Source organism: Sarcophilus harrisii, chromosome 2 (assembly GCF_902635505.1).
Source record: "Sarcophilus harrisii chromosome 2, mSarHar1.11, whole genome shotgun sequence".
Taxonomy (NCBI): Eukaryota; Metazoa; Chordata; class Mammalia; order Dasyuromorphia; family Dasyuridae; genus Sarcophilus; species Sarcophilus harrisii.
The window spans coordinates 540,923,174-540,940,645 of NC_045427.1; the positions used below are offsets into that span (position 1 = coordinate 540,923,174).

General features: G+C 34.9%; 1 protein-coding gene across 1 annotated transcript in view; it reads right to left on the reverse strand.

Moving 5' to 3' along the window:
• SLCO3A1 (solute carrier organic anion transporter family member 3A1) overlaps window positions 1–17,472 on the reverse strand; it is a 330,964-nt gene that overhangs the window by 24,517 nt on the left and 288,975 nt on the right. Inside the window, exons 5-6 of the mRNA XM_003755560.4 lie at window positions 9,237–9,401; window positions 543–741 (exon numbers count right to left, since the gene is read on the reverse strand). Coding sequence (XP_003755608.1) covers window positions 543–741; window positions 9,237–9,401 — 364 coding nt within the window. The remainder of the gene's footprint in view (window positions 1–542; window positions 742–9,236; window positions 9,402–17,472) is intronic.

Below are 17,472 nucleotides of genomic sequence, written 5' to 3' on the forward strand. Positions count from 1 at the left end.
GTTGTATAACTCTGTGCAAATTGGTGAATTTGTCTCAATCTTAGTTTCCTTATATATATAGTTTCCATATATATGTCATATGAGGGGAGTTGGACTTAAAGGTCTCTGAGCTCCCTTACAACTCTAAATTTATGACCTTATGAAACCAAACTCACAGGTATTATATAATCATCCCACTCAGGAGATAGCTGTTTCTCTGCTGCTCCATTAATGGAAACATTGTTGGTTTAAGCAAACCATTACAGTGAATTCCACTGTTATAAGATGGGGGAGTGCAGGCCAAACATTGATCCATTGTTCCATTTGTAATATCAGTAGCTTCTCTGACAAAAACCTTCTTCCTTGGTCAGCATTCACTTCTATGTGTACACTCTGTTAGAAAGTAAGCACCTCGAAGACAGGGATTGTCCTACTTTTGTATTTATATTTATATTTCTAGCACAGTGCCAAGCACATAATTAGTTCTATTTGTTGCCTTTTCATTCATTCTTTCATCCCTTCATTCATTCTTTCATATTTGCTCAGTCTCTTATAGCACTTACTCGTTTCCATAGGGAACAGTAACCCCAGCCACAGGACCTGTGTCACACCCCAGGAAAAGGAAGGAAACATAACAAGCTGTAGACACCAAGTTAACTAGCATGGCCATCCGAATGGCTCCCAGAGCAGACAGGCTTAGCTTCTTTACAAGAAGACCTCCTAGGAATATACCCAGACATGCACATGGAATAGCAGTCATCCCTAGAATAGGAGGAAAAAGAGATTAGAAATAGGAAATGAATTAAAATTGGAAGAACAAGAGTATTTTTATTTACATAAATATATAAATACTCAAACTGAAAATATATCCATTTATAACAGCAAGTATTCAATAATATCTTGTCATCATTCTTAATATTTAAACAAATTTATTTTAGCTTTTGTGCTTATATGGCACTAGACTAGATGCCATAATCACAAAGATGATGCTGATGCAGAGAACAATGGAGACCACATGAAAAGAATACTGAGCAACTGTATGAACTTAAAAAAAAGTGCAAGTGGAAGGATAAGGATATATCATGAGGAGAAAGTCTCACAGTGCTTAAATATTTGGACTACATAGATTACAGGATAATAGATTTAGAGTTGAAGGGATCTTTTTTAAAAAAATAATAATAGCTTTTTATTTTTTCAAAACACATGCAAAGACAGTTGTCAACATTCACTGTTGGAAAATCTTGTGTTTAAAATTTTTTTCTTTCCTCCCCTAGAAAGCAAGCAGAGTTGAAGGGATCTTGAAAACCATAAAGTCTAACTCTCTTCTTTTGCATATGAGGAAAATGGGACATAGAGATGTTAAGTGATTAATCCAGGATTAAAAATCTAGGAAGTGTCTGATGTGGGATTTAAACTTGGAGCCAGCAGTCTATCCGTTCTGTCATGTTGCCTCTTGTATGGAGGCCAAGTGGAATTTGTTATCTCTCAATTTATCAGGAAGAATGACTTTTCATTTTCCTGTACAGCCTAAGGTACCACCCACAAAAGAGGGTTTATACCATATGACAGTCTTGCCAAGATGATAGACAATTTAACAGCTTGGGAAGTTTAAAAAACCCCAGCTCTTTCTTAAGGTCAAATTAAAAAAAATGACTCATGTGTCATAGCCACCCACTTGCTCCAGGCAAGTGACTCTTTTTGTAAGACTGTATCACTTAGGACGGCAGCATGGTGCAGGGCAAATTGAAGTTCAGAGGATATGGGTGTAAATCCTAATCTGTCACTTTCTATCTGGGTGACCTTGGTCAAATCATGTGACCTTTCTGGGTTTTGGTTTCTTTATCTAAAATGACTGCATTGGACCATATAACCTCTGTAGTCTTTTCTAACTCTAAATTTTACAAACACTATAAAAACACGATTATACTGATTTTTGATTTTGTTTTATTTTGCATTACCTTATTTTTACATGAATGTCACCTATAGATTATAAATATTGGTTAGGACCATTTTTAAATTTAGGATATCTTCACTTTCTGTCCCAGTGTACCCTCAAAATCACTTTCTGTATCGATTGACTGGAGTATATAATGGAGGAATAAATATTAGTTTCAATATCAAATCAAACAGAACATAAGTAGCAAGCAGAAATATGTAATGCTAGATAATACTTATATTAAACGTATATAATTAATTTCTGGATTCATTGTGTTGTGATATGACCAAGGTTCATGTAGGAAGGACACCCACGGACGGATCTGTATCATTGGAGAATTGAAGGGAATACCTATACTGATGAAATCACAGAATATTGGAATAGTTTTATTGACAAATGTCAAATATTTTCAGATTTTCCACTATTTTGGACTATTTATATCATAATTTTCCCACCATTTGACGACCTGTCTCTACTTGTATGAGTGAAAGATACTCTTGAAGATCTGGACTGAAATCTATTTATCTTCCTTTCAATAGTATCTAGAACAGCACCAAGGCCTTCTGGGCATTTATTTAGTGACTCTGCCAATACCACTTAAGATTCACTTCCCTCTGAATCACAATAAACAATTACTCTCTTTCCTTGATGCATATTGCTCCTTAATACTTGTGGACAGTTATCATAACTTTCCTCCTAACTCTCTCCTCATTAAATTAACCTATGCAGATTTAGTCCTTTTAATCTTCTCTCATAAATCAGTCCTGCCAGGCCCTTAATCATTTTTGTTGTTATGCTCTGAACTCTGTCCAATTTGTTGATGGCTCTGTGGTATTGCCCAGAGCTGGGCACTGGTGCTTCAGGAAGATTGAATAGGTTGTCTCCTAGGTCCATGTGAGCTATGAATAGGATATATTCCCATTGGAGCCTCTTCTTATATTTATGATTCCCTTTCTTCGTGCCCCTAAACATTGCCAGCCTACTCTGTTACCCTTTCTCTTATAGGTTTTTTAAAAAAATCTTCATGGCATGATGCCACTGAGTTGATCATAGTAAAAAAAATCCTTAAAAAGCAGTCACATTCTTGGACTGCTGAAAGAATTAGGATTCTTGGAATAGCTTTCTGTGGGTTAAAATAATTACCTTTTATACTGTTCTGATCACTGAAATTAGTAGCAAGAGGAGCAGGTGGACTGCTCAAGGACTTGAGATTCTTCTTTTGACCTTTCCTCCAGAATTCTATTGATTGATTTGGCAATATAAGAGCAAGGACCTATTGTGAAGCTACTCACAGCCTGAAGTGGATGTGTCTCTTTCAAAGCAAGAATTCAAAGAAAAGAAGGAAGAGACCAGGAGGTGATATACTATTTCTTCCTTTGTGCTTAGGGGCTCAAGTCTAACAATGTTAAGATACAGTGTTAGAAAACTCAACATTAAAGGAAAAGACACATTACACTTTCTCAGACAGATAGAAAAGGACTAACTGTGTTTTGTGGTTGCCTTTTTGAAGTGAGTCTCTTTAATTTGCCTTTGGTTTTCAAGGCATGAAGTTTATAAACATTCTGTATGATATTCTTAGATTTTGTTTGGTTTATTATGATACAGACTGTTGAAGAAAAGAACATGAACTCTACTGAGAACTGTATCAAAATATTCTCTTAAAAACTGATCTGGTTATTACTTCTTAACCTTTCCCCAAATATCTATAATACTACTCCATATTATTCATCAATTTTGTTTTCCACTATTCTTCATCATGGATACTCTACCCATGGACACTTCTCACTATCTTCTACACAATCCATGTTCCTTCCCAGTTTTAGGGTTTCATCTGTCTTGGTAGGAATCCCTAACTGGAATGCTTCTACCCTTCATCTCTGCCTATCCATATTTATCCTTGTTTTCAAGATTTCTAGTCCCACTTTCTCCATATGGGATTTTCATCCCTTCATTCATTCTGTCTTTCCTGACTGTTCAGTTCATTTTGATCTCTACTATTTCTGAAACTGCTGTTCCCCAGTATCAATTAATTTTTATATTTAATTTAAATTTTTAAATTTCATTTTCCCTAGTTACACCTAAAAGTTTTTTTGTTAGGCATATACATTCATTTTTTTTTTTTTTACCTATTTTCTTATGAATCATATTGGGAGAGAAAAATTAGAACAAAAGAGAAAAACCATGAGAGAAAAAAAAAAACAGAAGAAAAAGAAAAAAAGTGATCACAGTACATGTTAATTTACATTCATTCTCCACAGTTTTCTCTCTGGATGCAGATGGCATTTTCCATCCAAAGTTTATTGGGTTTGCCTTGGATAACTGAACATTTGGGAAGAACCAAGTCTATCATAGTGATCATTGCACAATGTTGCTGTTACTGTGTACAATGCATTCCTGGTTCTGTTTATTTGGCTCAACATTAGAGCATATAAATCTTTCCAGGCCTTTCTAAAATTAGCTTGTTCATTATTTTTATAGAAAAATAATATTCCATTACTTCTATATACCATAACTTATTCTGATGGGCATCTACTTATCTTCCAATTCTTTGCCCCCACAAAAAGAATTGCTACAAACATTTTTGCACATGTAGGTCCTTTTCCCTCTTTTATGATTTCTTTGGGATATAGACCATTAGTGGCACTACTGGATCAAAGGATATGTACAATTTGATAGCTCTCTGAGCAAAGTTCCAAATTGCTTTCTAAAATGGTTGGATCATTTCATCATTCCACCAACAGTGCATTAGTGTCCCAATTTTCCCACACTTTCAACATTTATCAATATCTTTTCCTGTCATCTTAGTCAGTTTGAGAGGTATGAAGTGGTACTTCAGAGTTGTTTTAATTTGTCTTTAATCAATAGTGATTTAGAATATTTTTTCATATGAGTATAGATGGCTTTAATTTTGTCACCTGAATTTTGTCTGTTCTTATTCTTTGACCATTTATCAATTGGAGAATGTCTTGAATTCTTATAAATTTGACACAGTTCTTATTTGACAATAAATTCCTCTCTTCTCCAAAAATCTGATTGTTATGGGCCAGAATTTGAAACAAGGTGCTAAGTCAGTGCAATTGATAGAGACAATGATTATTTAGCATGGTATTTAACAGTTCTCTAGTTCAGTACATGTACTTAGTACTTACTATAATTCCACAAGATTCACACCTTTAAGAGAGCATATATAAGCTAGAAGCCTCAACCAGAATTTAGTTGGAGAGATTCAGAAGCCAGGATTCAGTTGGGGAGATTCAGAAGCCAGAGCTCAAGCTCTTGGAACCAAGACTACAGAAGGCCTCTTAAGAACTAGCTAGCCCGAGCCCCAGGAAAGGACACAAGACTTGGAAAGAGCCTCCAGAATCCCCAAGAAAACACCAGCAAGAGAATATTACATTTTAGAGAAGAATATTACACCTGATAGGTAAACAATCCCTAGCTCTCCTAATCTGCTTAAAGTATCACCCTTAATGCCTAAGCACGTACCTCTTTTGGTCTTATTTTGTTATGCGGTGTAAGAGGTAGGTCTATGCCAAGTTTCTGACATATTCTCTAGTTTCCCAGCAATTTTTGTGAAATAGTGAATTCTTATCCCAGACGCTGGAGTTTTGGGATTTATCAAATACTAGATTACTATAGTAATTGATTATTTTATAATGTATATCTTAATTTATTCCATTGATCCATCACTCCATTTCTTAGCTAGTCCCACATATTTTTGATAACTAATGCTTTAATAATAAAGTTTTAGGTCTGATACTGGTAGGCCACTGTCCTTTGTATTTCCCCCCTCCCATTAATTTCCTTAATATTCTTGACCTTTTGTTCTTCTAGATGAATTTTGTCATTTTTTTTAGCTCTATAAAAATTTTTTTTTTTGCAATTTAATAAACATGAGACTTAAAAAGTAGACCAATTTAAGTAGAATTGACATTTTAATTTTATTATTTTGGTCTACCCATGAGCAACTGATATTTTTCCAATTGCTTAGATATGACTTGATTTGTGTGAAAAATGTTTTCAAATTGTGTTCATATAGCTTTTGGGTTTGTCTTGGCAGGCAGACACTCAAATATTTTACTTTGTCTATACTTATTTTAAATAGAATTTCTCTATTTCTTGCTACTGAGTTTTGTTAGTAACTTAGAAATGCTAATGTTTTGTGTGGGTTCATTTTATATTCTGGAATTTTGCTAAAGCTGTTAATTGTTTCAAGTAGGTTTTTGGATGATTTTCTAGGATTTCTATACCACCGTGTCATCTGCAAAAAGAAATAGTTTTATTTCCTCATTGCTATTCTAATTCTTTTAATTTCCTTTACTTATTGCTAAAACCCACATTTCTATTACAATATTGAATGATAGTAGTGATAAAAGGTATCTTTGTTTCACTTCTAATCTTATTGAGAATGCATTCAGCTTCTCCCCATTACAAATAATGTTTGCTGATGGTTTTAGATAGAGGCTGCTTATTACTTTAAGGAAAACTCCTGTTATTCCTATGCTCTCAGGTGTTTTTAATAGAAAGGGGTACAGTATTTTTCGAAAGCTTTTTCTGCATCTATTGAGATTGTCGCATGATTTCTGTTAGTTTTGTTACTGGTATAGACAATTATGCCAATAGTTTTCCTGGTACTGAAACAGTTCTGCATTCCTGGTACAAATTCCACTTGATCATAGTGCATTATCACACTGATAAGTTGATGTAATCTCTTCGTTAATATTTTATTTAAAATTTTGCATCAATATTCATTAGGGAAATTGGTCTGTAATTTTCTGTCTTTGTTTTGGTTCTTCCTGGTTTAGGTATCAGTGCCATATAAGTGTCATAGAAAGAATTTGGCAGGACTCCTTCTTTACCTATTTTTTAAAAAATAATTTACATAGTATTGGAATTAACTTTTATTTAAATGTTTGGTAAAATTCACTTGTAAATCCATTTGGCCCTGGAGATATTTTTCTTAGGGAGTTCATTGAAGGCTTGTTCAATTTTTTTTTTTCTAAAAAAGGACTATTTATGTCATTCATTTCCTTTTCTGTTAACCTGGGCAATTTATATTTTTGTTAACATTCGTCCATTTCAGTAAGATTTTCAGATTTACTGGCACACAGTTGGACAATAATTATTGCTCCTAATTATTGCTTTAATTTCTTCTTCATTAGTGGTAACTTCACCCTTTTAATTTTTGATGTTGGCAATTTTTTTTTCCTTTCCTTTTTCTAATCAAATTAACCAAAGATTTATCTATTTTATTATTTTTTCCCATGAAACCAACTCTTACTTTTACTAATTAGATCAATAGTTTTCTTAGTTTCAATTTTATTAATTTCTCCTTGATTTTCAGAATTTCTAATTTGGTATATAATTGGGGATTTTTAATATGTTCTTTTTCTAGATTATTTAGTTGCATGCCCAATTCATTGGTCTCCTCTCTCTCTATTTTATTCATAGCTTTGGCTGCATTCTATAAGTTTTGGTATATTGTCTCATTATTGTCATTCTCTTGGATGGTATTATTGATTGTTTTTATGATTTGATGTTTGACCTACTCATTCTTTAGAATTAGATTATTTAATGTCCAATTGATTTTTAGAATATCTTTCCCTACTCCTTTATTGAATACAAATTTTATTGCATCATGATCTGAAAAGGAAGAATTTACTATTTCTGCCTTACTACATTTGATTGTGAGGTTTTTATGCCCTAATACATGGTCATTTTTTGTGTAGGTGCCATGTACTGTTGAGAAAAAGGTATATTCCTTTCTATCTCTGTTCAATTTTCTCCAGAGGCCTATCACATCTAAATTTTTGGTTTCTATTAACTTCCCTAATTTCTTCTTTATTTTGTGGTTAGATTTATCAAATTCTGAGAGGGGGAGATTGAGATCCCCTACTAATATAGTTTTGTTGTCAATTTCTTTTTGCAACTACCTTAACTTCTTTGAGACTTTAAATGCTGTACCATTTGGTGCATGTACATTTAGTATCAATATTACTTTGTTGTCTACAATATCTTTAAACAAGATGTAGTTTCCTTCCTCATCTCTTTTAATTAGATCTATTTTAACTTTTGTTTTGTCTGAGATCATAATTGCTACCCCTAGTGTTCTTTTATTTATTTATTTATGCTTCTGCTGAAGCATAATAAATTTTGCTCCAGCCTTTTAAATTTAATTTGTATGTATCTCTTTGTTTTAAATGTATTTCTTGCAAACAATACATTGTAGATTTCTGGTTAACTTAATTTATTTAATGTTACTTTTCAGTGATTGTTCACTATCTTATAAGGCTAGGGAGATGGATAAAGACTAGACACGCAATTTTATGAATATAGGGGACTCCTAGAAAATGAAAGTCCTTCCACCAAAGTGTATAGGCAACTAATAGTCTTAGGGAGGAACCTACAGAGGAGGTGTCAAAGATACGTGTAGTCACAATGCTCCTGAATCAGATTAATATGCAAATATGGAATATTTAACAAAATGAATAAAAATAAAATAAAACATGTATGATATCAACTTTAAAAACTAAATCAATATGTAGACCAAAGGGATCCTTATGTATAGATTAGTGGCCCAGATGACGATTGAATTTGACACCAATGGCCCAAGCATTGAGAAAATAAGTGACTTCTCCAGGATGACAAGGACTGCATGTTTTAGAAGAAGGATTTAAATTCCATTTTTTCCTAGTTTCAGGCCAGCTTACTGTCTACTATCCCATAGATGAAGCAAGATAGTACAGTGAATGGATAGAGCTCTAGACCTAAAGTCATAAAGACCTTAGTTCAACTCTGGCTTCAGACTCTTACTAGCTTTGTGAACCTGGGTAAGTTACATAAGTTGTGTTTGCTTAGTTTCCTCATCTGTAAAATGGGGATAATAATAGCCCCTCTCTCCTAGGATTGTTATGAGGATCAAATGGGACAATAATTATAAAATGCTTAGTACAGTGTCTTGGCCTGTTGTAGGGATTACATGCATACTAGCTATTATTATTATAACATTCTCTAATTGCTTCAGATGCAATAGTCTTATCCCAAGGATAAGCTTTTAAAACTTAAAAAAAGTGCAGTAATGTAAGCTCTTTGAGAACAGGGGCTGTTTTCATTTTTATCTTTGTGTCCTCATGTCTAAGAGAGTACCTTAAAAGCATGCAAAAGTATTTATTGAATTAAATTGCATCCATAGTAAACATTGTTTACTTGTTGGATAGAATTGTCAAAGAATTCTCTCTGCTTCATGCTTATCATAGCTTTTCTAATCCTTGGAGGACTAAATAAACAGTTCTCCTGGCTTTAGGACAGGAGGGTCACTCACCCAGCAGCTGGTTGGCTGATGAAGTTGTGAGGTTGAACTGTTGTTCCAAGTACTTTCCCAGGAAAGCAGCAAAGCCAGCTACCACTGCAATCTCCATACAAGCTGCTAGGACGATGCAGGTGAACACGGGGTTAGACAATAGATGCTTTGTCACTTTAGGAATCACTGCAAGGAACATCAGAATAAAGAGTAAATATCAAACAACTAGCATAGATTGATTTTTTAAATCATGCTTCTTATTCCTATTATAGCTTATTGACAGTGACTGATGACTCATGAGAATTTCAAATCTGATTCATGGCGATCCTCATGGGAAAAACCATATGAAAACATAAACAAACAAACAACACACCATTCCCCCCCCCCCCCCCCCCCCCCCCCAAGCTCTCACTAGTGGTCAGGATTGTAGTTTGTCAAAGTCAGCTAAGATACTCCATCAATGTGATTGAAATGGGAGAAAATTGTGTTTTTGTCTGTTGACATACTATGCTAGAACCTATGTTTGGGTTTTTTGAGTGGCTCAAAATAAGTCATTGATGAAGCCGATAAAGGTGTGTGGGGGAAGATGGAGCAACCAGGAAACTAACAAGCTCATTATAATTTCTTTCAAGACCCAAGGGAGAAGAAATAGCACTTTTAATATAAAAAAAACTAATATTGGGTAAGCTATAAGTGGCTAGGATATCCAATGAAATATTGCCAAATAACCTATAGCAGAAAGTTCTATGTGACTAGGCTTGGAGGAGGGAGATTAGTAAGCCCAGCCCAGCAGGAGAGTGAGCAGATGACAGATAGCCTATTCCTACTGAAGCCTCTCTCAGATTCTATGTTCCTGTTTCCCTTTTCCCCTTTCATCTGGTCACTTGGTTTGACCTGAGTGTTTCTAAGTGGAAGACCATGTATGTGATTGTATGGAAAGAACTCTAATATCTTTGGAGTCCAAATACCTTGCCTTGAATCTTGACACTTCCAATCACTAGCAATGTTTCCATGGAAAAGTCATTCACCTCTCTGGTTTCCTTGTCTGAAAAATGGGGGTAAAACACAATCTACCTCACAGGATAGTTGTGAGAGAGGTGCTACATGAGTCTTATAGTACTATACTAATGAAAGCTCTTGTTATTGTTTATCATTCTTAGCCTCCACTATTGCTGTATGTAATGTCCTGAGATCATGAGGTTTAGTCATCTGAATATATTTCATGCAGCAAATCTTTGTCTTTCAAAGATGGATTTAATTTTTGGAAATAGACAGAAGTAATTTGAAGTCTGGTAAAATGACGTAGATAATAAAGTGGCAACACCAATTTTGCTAGGCAACTAGATATGAATATGATGTAATGAGACTGCAATTGAGAAAAAGCTGGACTGGGAACTAGGAGGCATGTTTTGTTAGTGAGAAGCTTTATGACCTTAGCCAAATAACTAGATCTCTTCGAGTTTGCTTAGCCCTGGAGAGAAGAACTAGGAATAATGGGGGAAAGTTACAGGAAGTCTTATTTTGACTTGGTATTAGGAAAAAATTCCTAATAACAAGAATTGTCTGATAATGAAATGAACTGCTTTAGGAAATAATGAGTTTATTTCGTCCGTATGATTGATAATTCAGGATGCCAGAGGATTCATGTACTGGGTAAGGATTGGACAAAATGATCTCTGAGTTTCCTTTTGACTCTGGGATTCTATGATCCCTCATCTGTGAAATGAGCAGTTTGAACAAGATGAGAGGCAGCATAGTGTAGGGGCAAAAGTACTTGATTTGAAGTCAAATCCTGGCTTTGACACTTTAATACTTTTGTGACATTCAGCAAGTCACTTAGCTTCTGGGTCTCAGCTTTCTCATCTGTAAAATGAGGGGACTAGATTAAACTTTGAGGTTTTAGCTCTAAATTTTTGATCCTATAAGTTCTAAGGTACATTGTGATAGCTGACATTTAGGTAGAACTTTTAGGTTTACAAAAACGTTTGCAGAAATATTGACTTGAGCCTTATAATAATTGTGTGAAATAGATATTTTAGGTATCTTTACAAGCATTTTATCTATATATCTATCTGTCTGTCTGTCTATCTACTATCTAGATATTTATTTTTAAAGATTTAAAAAAGTATACTTCAAATTGTATTCAGAGATAATCAATTCTTTCTCTGGATATGGATAGCATTTTGCCTTGAATCATTGTCATCATACCCATTTTAGGGATAAGGAAATTGAGCCATAGAGAAATTGTCCATAATCACACAATTAGTCAATGTCAGAGGTAGGATAAACATACAGTTCATACCTAATTTAAAGTACAACCCTATTGTTACTATACAACTCAGTTTTTTTTATTTGACTGATAAATTGTCCTTGAAATTGTAAGTTTGTTAGCTCCCAGAGTGGAGTTCCACAATGATTTCAGCATCATCAGAATGTGTGCACTGACACTTATAGAATCATAAATTGTGAGCTAGAAAGGATGGCAGAGGTTATCTAGTCTATCCTTATTTTAAAGATGAGAAAACTGAGAACCAGAGAGGTCAAATAACTTAGCAAGTGTCAACAGGTATCAAGTAGCAGAGCCAGAATGTGACCCAGGGACTTTTGGATCCAAATTCATCATCTTGTCTACTATATGATCTTCTAAGAGACAATGCTAGATTCAAGTATAAAAAATCCTAATCTTAAAAAAAATCACCTAAAATCTTCCTTTGGAAACGCTAATTGTGGGTTCCATTTGTTTGTTTTTCAATTGGAATTCTAAGGATCAGCGTGACAGTTCAGCTCACCACTTTGAGTACCCACTGAGATGAATGAAGCTCTGTCTTCCCAGGTTGGGGCAGGACCTTCAGCCTTGGACCATGTTTCTTACATGGAAATGACCCCAGAGTAGAAGCCCCAGATTCTACCTTCCTGTTTGCTGCAAGTAGCCCTTTGTTCTTTGACTAAAGACATCAGGATTAGGGGGTTGGGCGGGGAGAAGAGAACTAGCTTTAAAAAAGGAAAAACTGGTTAATGCATGAAATGTTATATTTTTCTACTTCAGCAAGCATTTTAATTATGCCAGAGATAGTTCCACTTCAGCAGGAAGGATTCTTCACCAAGGCAGGAGCTTGCCTGCTTTTGTCTTAATACCTGGTGACTAATTTCTCACTGAATTAGATGTGAAAATCATTGTTTGAGAATCATCCGATTGAAGGGTGGAGGGAAACCTCACTGGGCCTTGTTTGCATTAAAGATTTTTTTTTCTTTTCTATTAAGCATATGACAGATTGCTCCAGTTCTTGCCTCTGTTTTCCTCCCAGAATTCTCTTTTCTTTTCCATGTTTAATTGCACCAACTTACAGCAGTCTTAATAGATGATGCTTTTTAAAAGGCTCAGCCTGGCCTCTCTGGGTCCCATTTGAAAAGGGTTGTAATTATCTTGATCCTAGGGCTATCCCAGTGTTTCCAGCTCTTTCATCCAAAAGGATTTTCAAAGCTCATAAAATTCTGATTTCCTAAGGATATAGAAGGCATAATGAGGCAACAGAATACAGAGTGGCCTAGAGAAACAGAGAACAGCAAAGCAGCTTCCTACCAGGACTCCTGACCACCTGCTGCCTTTCTCAGTCATACCTCCTACCTACTGATTCACACTTAGAAGTTGAAGAGTGGAGGACCCTGGAGGGAGGAGGGGAAAAGGATCAATTACAATTTAGCAGCCAGCTAGACTACCAAGCTCAGAAAAAGGTTTTAAAGATATATTCTTAAGGAACATACAATCAAAGCACCAGCTGGGCAACTTTGCTGAGACTGAGTAGCATAAGGTATAAAAAGAGAACAGGAAAAACTGAAATGGCTTTAGGGAAAATGATTAACCACCACCACTACTACCATCATCCATTATCTCTACTTTTAAAAAGTATAGCTTTTAAAACAAAGATTTCTTTTGGATTTGCAGTCTTCATTAAAGCAGAAAGTTCTGGTGGAGGTACTCTCTAAATATATTCTCTTCTAACTCAGAGATCAAACAGCAAGATATTTCACATTATGGTATATTCAGATGAAACTTGATATCCTTTGTAAGAATCTTGTGCCTACGGTGTTAAGAAGTTACTGAAGGAAATCTAGAACTATGCTCAAAGGACTATAAAACTGTGCATACCCTTTGACCCAGCAGTGCCATACTGGGTTTGTATTCCAAGGATATCATAAATGAGGCAAAAGGACCCACCTAGGCAAAAATGTTTGTGATGGCAAAGAACTGGAAAATGAGTAGATGCCCATCAACTGGGGAATGGCTGAATAAACTGTGGTATAGGGAGATAATGAAGTATTATTATTCTATTAAAAATGATGAACAAGTTGATTTTAGAAAGGTTTGAAAAGATTTACACGAACTGAAACTGATTGAAACAAGCAGAACCAGGAATACATTGCATAGAATAACAGCAAGAATGTGTGATGATGTGATTTCTCTCTCTTTCTCTCCCTCCCTCCTCCTTCCTTCCCATCTTCCTTCCTTCCTCCTCCTCCTTCTTCTGCTTGTTCTTAACCTCCTCCTCCTCCTCCTCCTTCTTTTCTTCATTGGGAGCGGGATGAACTTTATATTTTTTATTTTATCATCATGAAAACTCTTCCATTTTCCACAAGGCATGTATTGGTGTATTAGAGATATAAGACAAAAATGAGACATTAGGGAGGAAGGCCCACTTCCTACTCTCATCAGGAATGGATTAAATAGACAATATATCTATCTCTATATCAATATATACCATGAAGAGTATAGTGCCCTCCAAAATCTATAAACAAATAAGGGGGAAAGGATGGATGGATGGGAAAGCAAAGGGTGAGGGAAGAAAACAAGGGAGAGATACATGGGTGGGAGAAGGTAAATAATAGCAAGGCAAGTTAAGGAGCAGAATTAAAGAAAAGAGTCATCAGGCACAGGAAAGATATTATATATGTGAGGAGGGGGAGTGTGTGTGTATGTATGTATGTGTATGTATATATCTACATATGTATACACAAATATATCATTTCTTGAGTATAGCCTGTTTGGTGATGGGGAGGATAAAAAGGGGAAAAAAATAAAGCAAAAAAAGGTGCATAGCAAAGAACAAAAGAACAATTTACAAAGAAATAAAGAAAAGATGGATACTCATAATTTCTTCTACATATATATATATATATATATATATATATATATATACTTTCTTGAACTTGTAATTTATTATCTATTTTGAATCCTCTCTGATGTTCTGCAGGATACATGACAAAGTTCTCTTTTGTTTTGTATTCCTTTTTTATTTTTCTTTTTGTCTTATTGATTTTTAAAAATAAAATAAAGATAGAAAAAAAGAAAAACTAGATTTATTGATATATTTCCTGATATATCCTTCCTTTCTTCCCTCATAGAGAACTAGCACGTAAAAAACAAAATTCATGTTATGTTTAATACCTATGGACCTCTACCTCTGCTGATTGCTTTTTTCTTCTACTGAAGAAAAAAATCCTGTTATTAAAATGGATCTGTGCAAGAGAAGAGGGGAGGGATATGTTGGGAAAGATAGATGCTTTAAAATAAATTATCTCAATAAAATCTATTTTTAAAAATTAAGAAAAAAGATCCACTCTTTCTTTAACTTTCTTTGTTTATGACTGTCTAATAATGGACAATGAAACACACTCTGCTTGCTTATTTTTAAGTGAATTGTGATTTTTGCTTCCAACACCAGAGGTTAGTTAGGTATAAACACATTTAAATTAAGACAGAAAATCTATTGTGATTGTACTAACAACTTTTTATCTTAAATAAAAACCAGAAACCAATAGAATAGGGGACAGAAGGGCCATTAAATTGTTCTTAGGTCAAAAATTAAGCTAAAGACAATAGGATGTGATTGATTAAATCTTTGGAGAGAAAGAATTCAGGGAGTATTGGTGGCCCCTGACAAAAAGAATCACACCCTGAATCATACCATTCCTCAACCATCAGGAAATAAGAAAAGCCCCCAAATAAAGCGTGGAAGAAGGAAAAGAAAAGTTATAAATATCAGCTAGCCAACTATGAACCTTACAGATATACCTACACCTCATAGGTGATATATTATGATAAGGATTGGATATTTAATTTCATGGATTTAGGGACTAATTTAAAGTGGCATCTTCATTACAATTTATAGTTTGGGTTTGTTTTCCAGAATATAAGGAGGTTAAATAACTTGCACAATTTAATTATTCACATAACTGGTCATATGGCCAATAGGCATCAGAGGCAAGACTTAAATTCAGTTTTCCTGGCTCTGGGACCGACTCTCTAACTCTCTTAGTGGCTATGTGCTACCTTATTGTCATCTGCAACCCACATCCTGGACTGAGCTACCTGGGGAATAAAAACATTTTCCTCAATCATACTGGTGCCTCTGCCATAGTTCTTTTTTTTTTTTTTTTTTTTTTTTTGACCAGGAAAGACAACTCAGATTGTCTTCCCAAACTGCTTTATTCAAACTCTAAATCTTATCTTATGTGTCCTTCATTCTTTATTCCCCTCTCACAAATTCCTTTTTCTTTTTTGTCCAAAGCACTACCCCGCCTTAACGTTCAGGAGACAAATCCTTACCACATACATCCAAATACTTTGATTGGCTAGAGGATTTTATGAAACCCAGGCTAATTGAAAATACACTGTTCACTTAAAAAAAAAAAGACTCAAAACAATCACAATGGCACTCAACATGGAACCTTTAAGCTTTCTAATCTTTAAAGTCTCTCAGCATTTTGCACAGAAATTTTCTTCTTATTTTCAACAACTACAAAAATTACTTTTAGCTCTGGAAAAGACACAATCTGGACATTTTTGGAGAGTAAATAGGTACCTCTTTTGGTGATAAGAGCTTACAAGGGCAAGAGGGCTGATCACATCAGGTGATAGAGTTGAACAATCACATAGGAACAAAATACAAATAGTGGTAAATATTATACACATTTTGCTGTTATTGTTCAGTCATGTGTGACTCTTCCTGATCTTATTTATTTATTTATTTTTTGGCAAAGATACTGGAGTCATTTGCTATTTCCTTCTCCACTCGTTTTACAAATGAAAAAAACTGACTCAAACAGAGTTAAGTGACTTTTCCAGTGTCATATAGCTAGTAAGTGTTTGAGGCTAGATTTACACTCAGGTCTTTCTGACACAATGTTCTAACCTCTGTGCTACCTACCTGTCCTACTATAATATATAGTAGAACCCAATATCAAGAGTGCCTTCATCCAAAAATTGTAATTTTAGAGAATGTGTCTGATGGGGTCACTATGGGATTGAATTACTTTGAGCTACTTTTTATATAAAATCTATTGGTCTTTGTTTTCTACTTAAAAGAAAAAACAATTGATGTATTTAGAGGGAGGGAGTTAGCTCATTAAATTGTCTAGCTGGCAAACTGTTTTAGGCTTTTGGTTGAAGGACAAATCCAAGAGAGGCAAGACAACCCTGGAAGATAACAGGCTCTCTGGGACATCGCATTAGTTAACAAAAAAGAGAGAAACAAAGAATAGTTGTCTTAAGATGGACAAGAGCAAACATGGGAAAATAAGGAATTTAAGCATATTATTATAATGCAAGGCAAAAGGGAAGTATATGTTCTTAGAGTCAGCACCCCTTGGGTTCAATTCTGCTTCTGACAAGTAGGTAGAAGATTAATAGATAAAATGCCTATTTACTTGATTTGTTGCCTCTCCAGAAATGTCCATGTTGTGTCTTTTCCAGAGCTAAATCCTGGGAAATCATGGAACAGAAGACTGTTTAAAATCTCACTTCCTGGTATGATCCTGGGCAAGTCTCTTAAATTTTCAGTTCCTACAGACAATGTTAAATTGCATCAGTGATCCGCATGTGTACAGGGAATTTCCTCACCAGCTGCCTATATTGATGAAATCACAGCTCTGGACCAAAAAAAAAAAAATCATTCAAGTTTGCAGTAATATGGTGGAGTAAAGAGAGTGCTGCATTGAGAGTTGATGACCTGGTGGAGAATCCTCCCTATACCATTGCTTAGTTACCTTGGAGATTGCAGGCAAGTAACTTGACCTATCCAGATTTCATTTTCCTTATTGGTGACATGAAAAGGCTGGAATAGGTAATCCTTAACCAGCTAGTTCTAAAATCTATAATCCCTAGAAAGGAAACAGCTAGGTGCATATCTGATTGAGTGCTGGGTCTGAATCCAGGAAGATCTGAACTAGAATTTTGTCTCAAATGCTTAATCACTGCAAA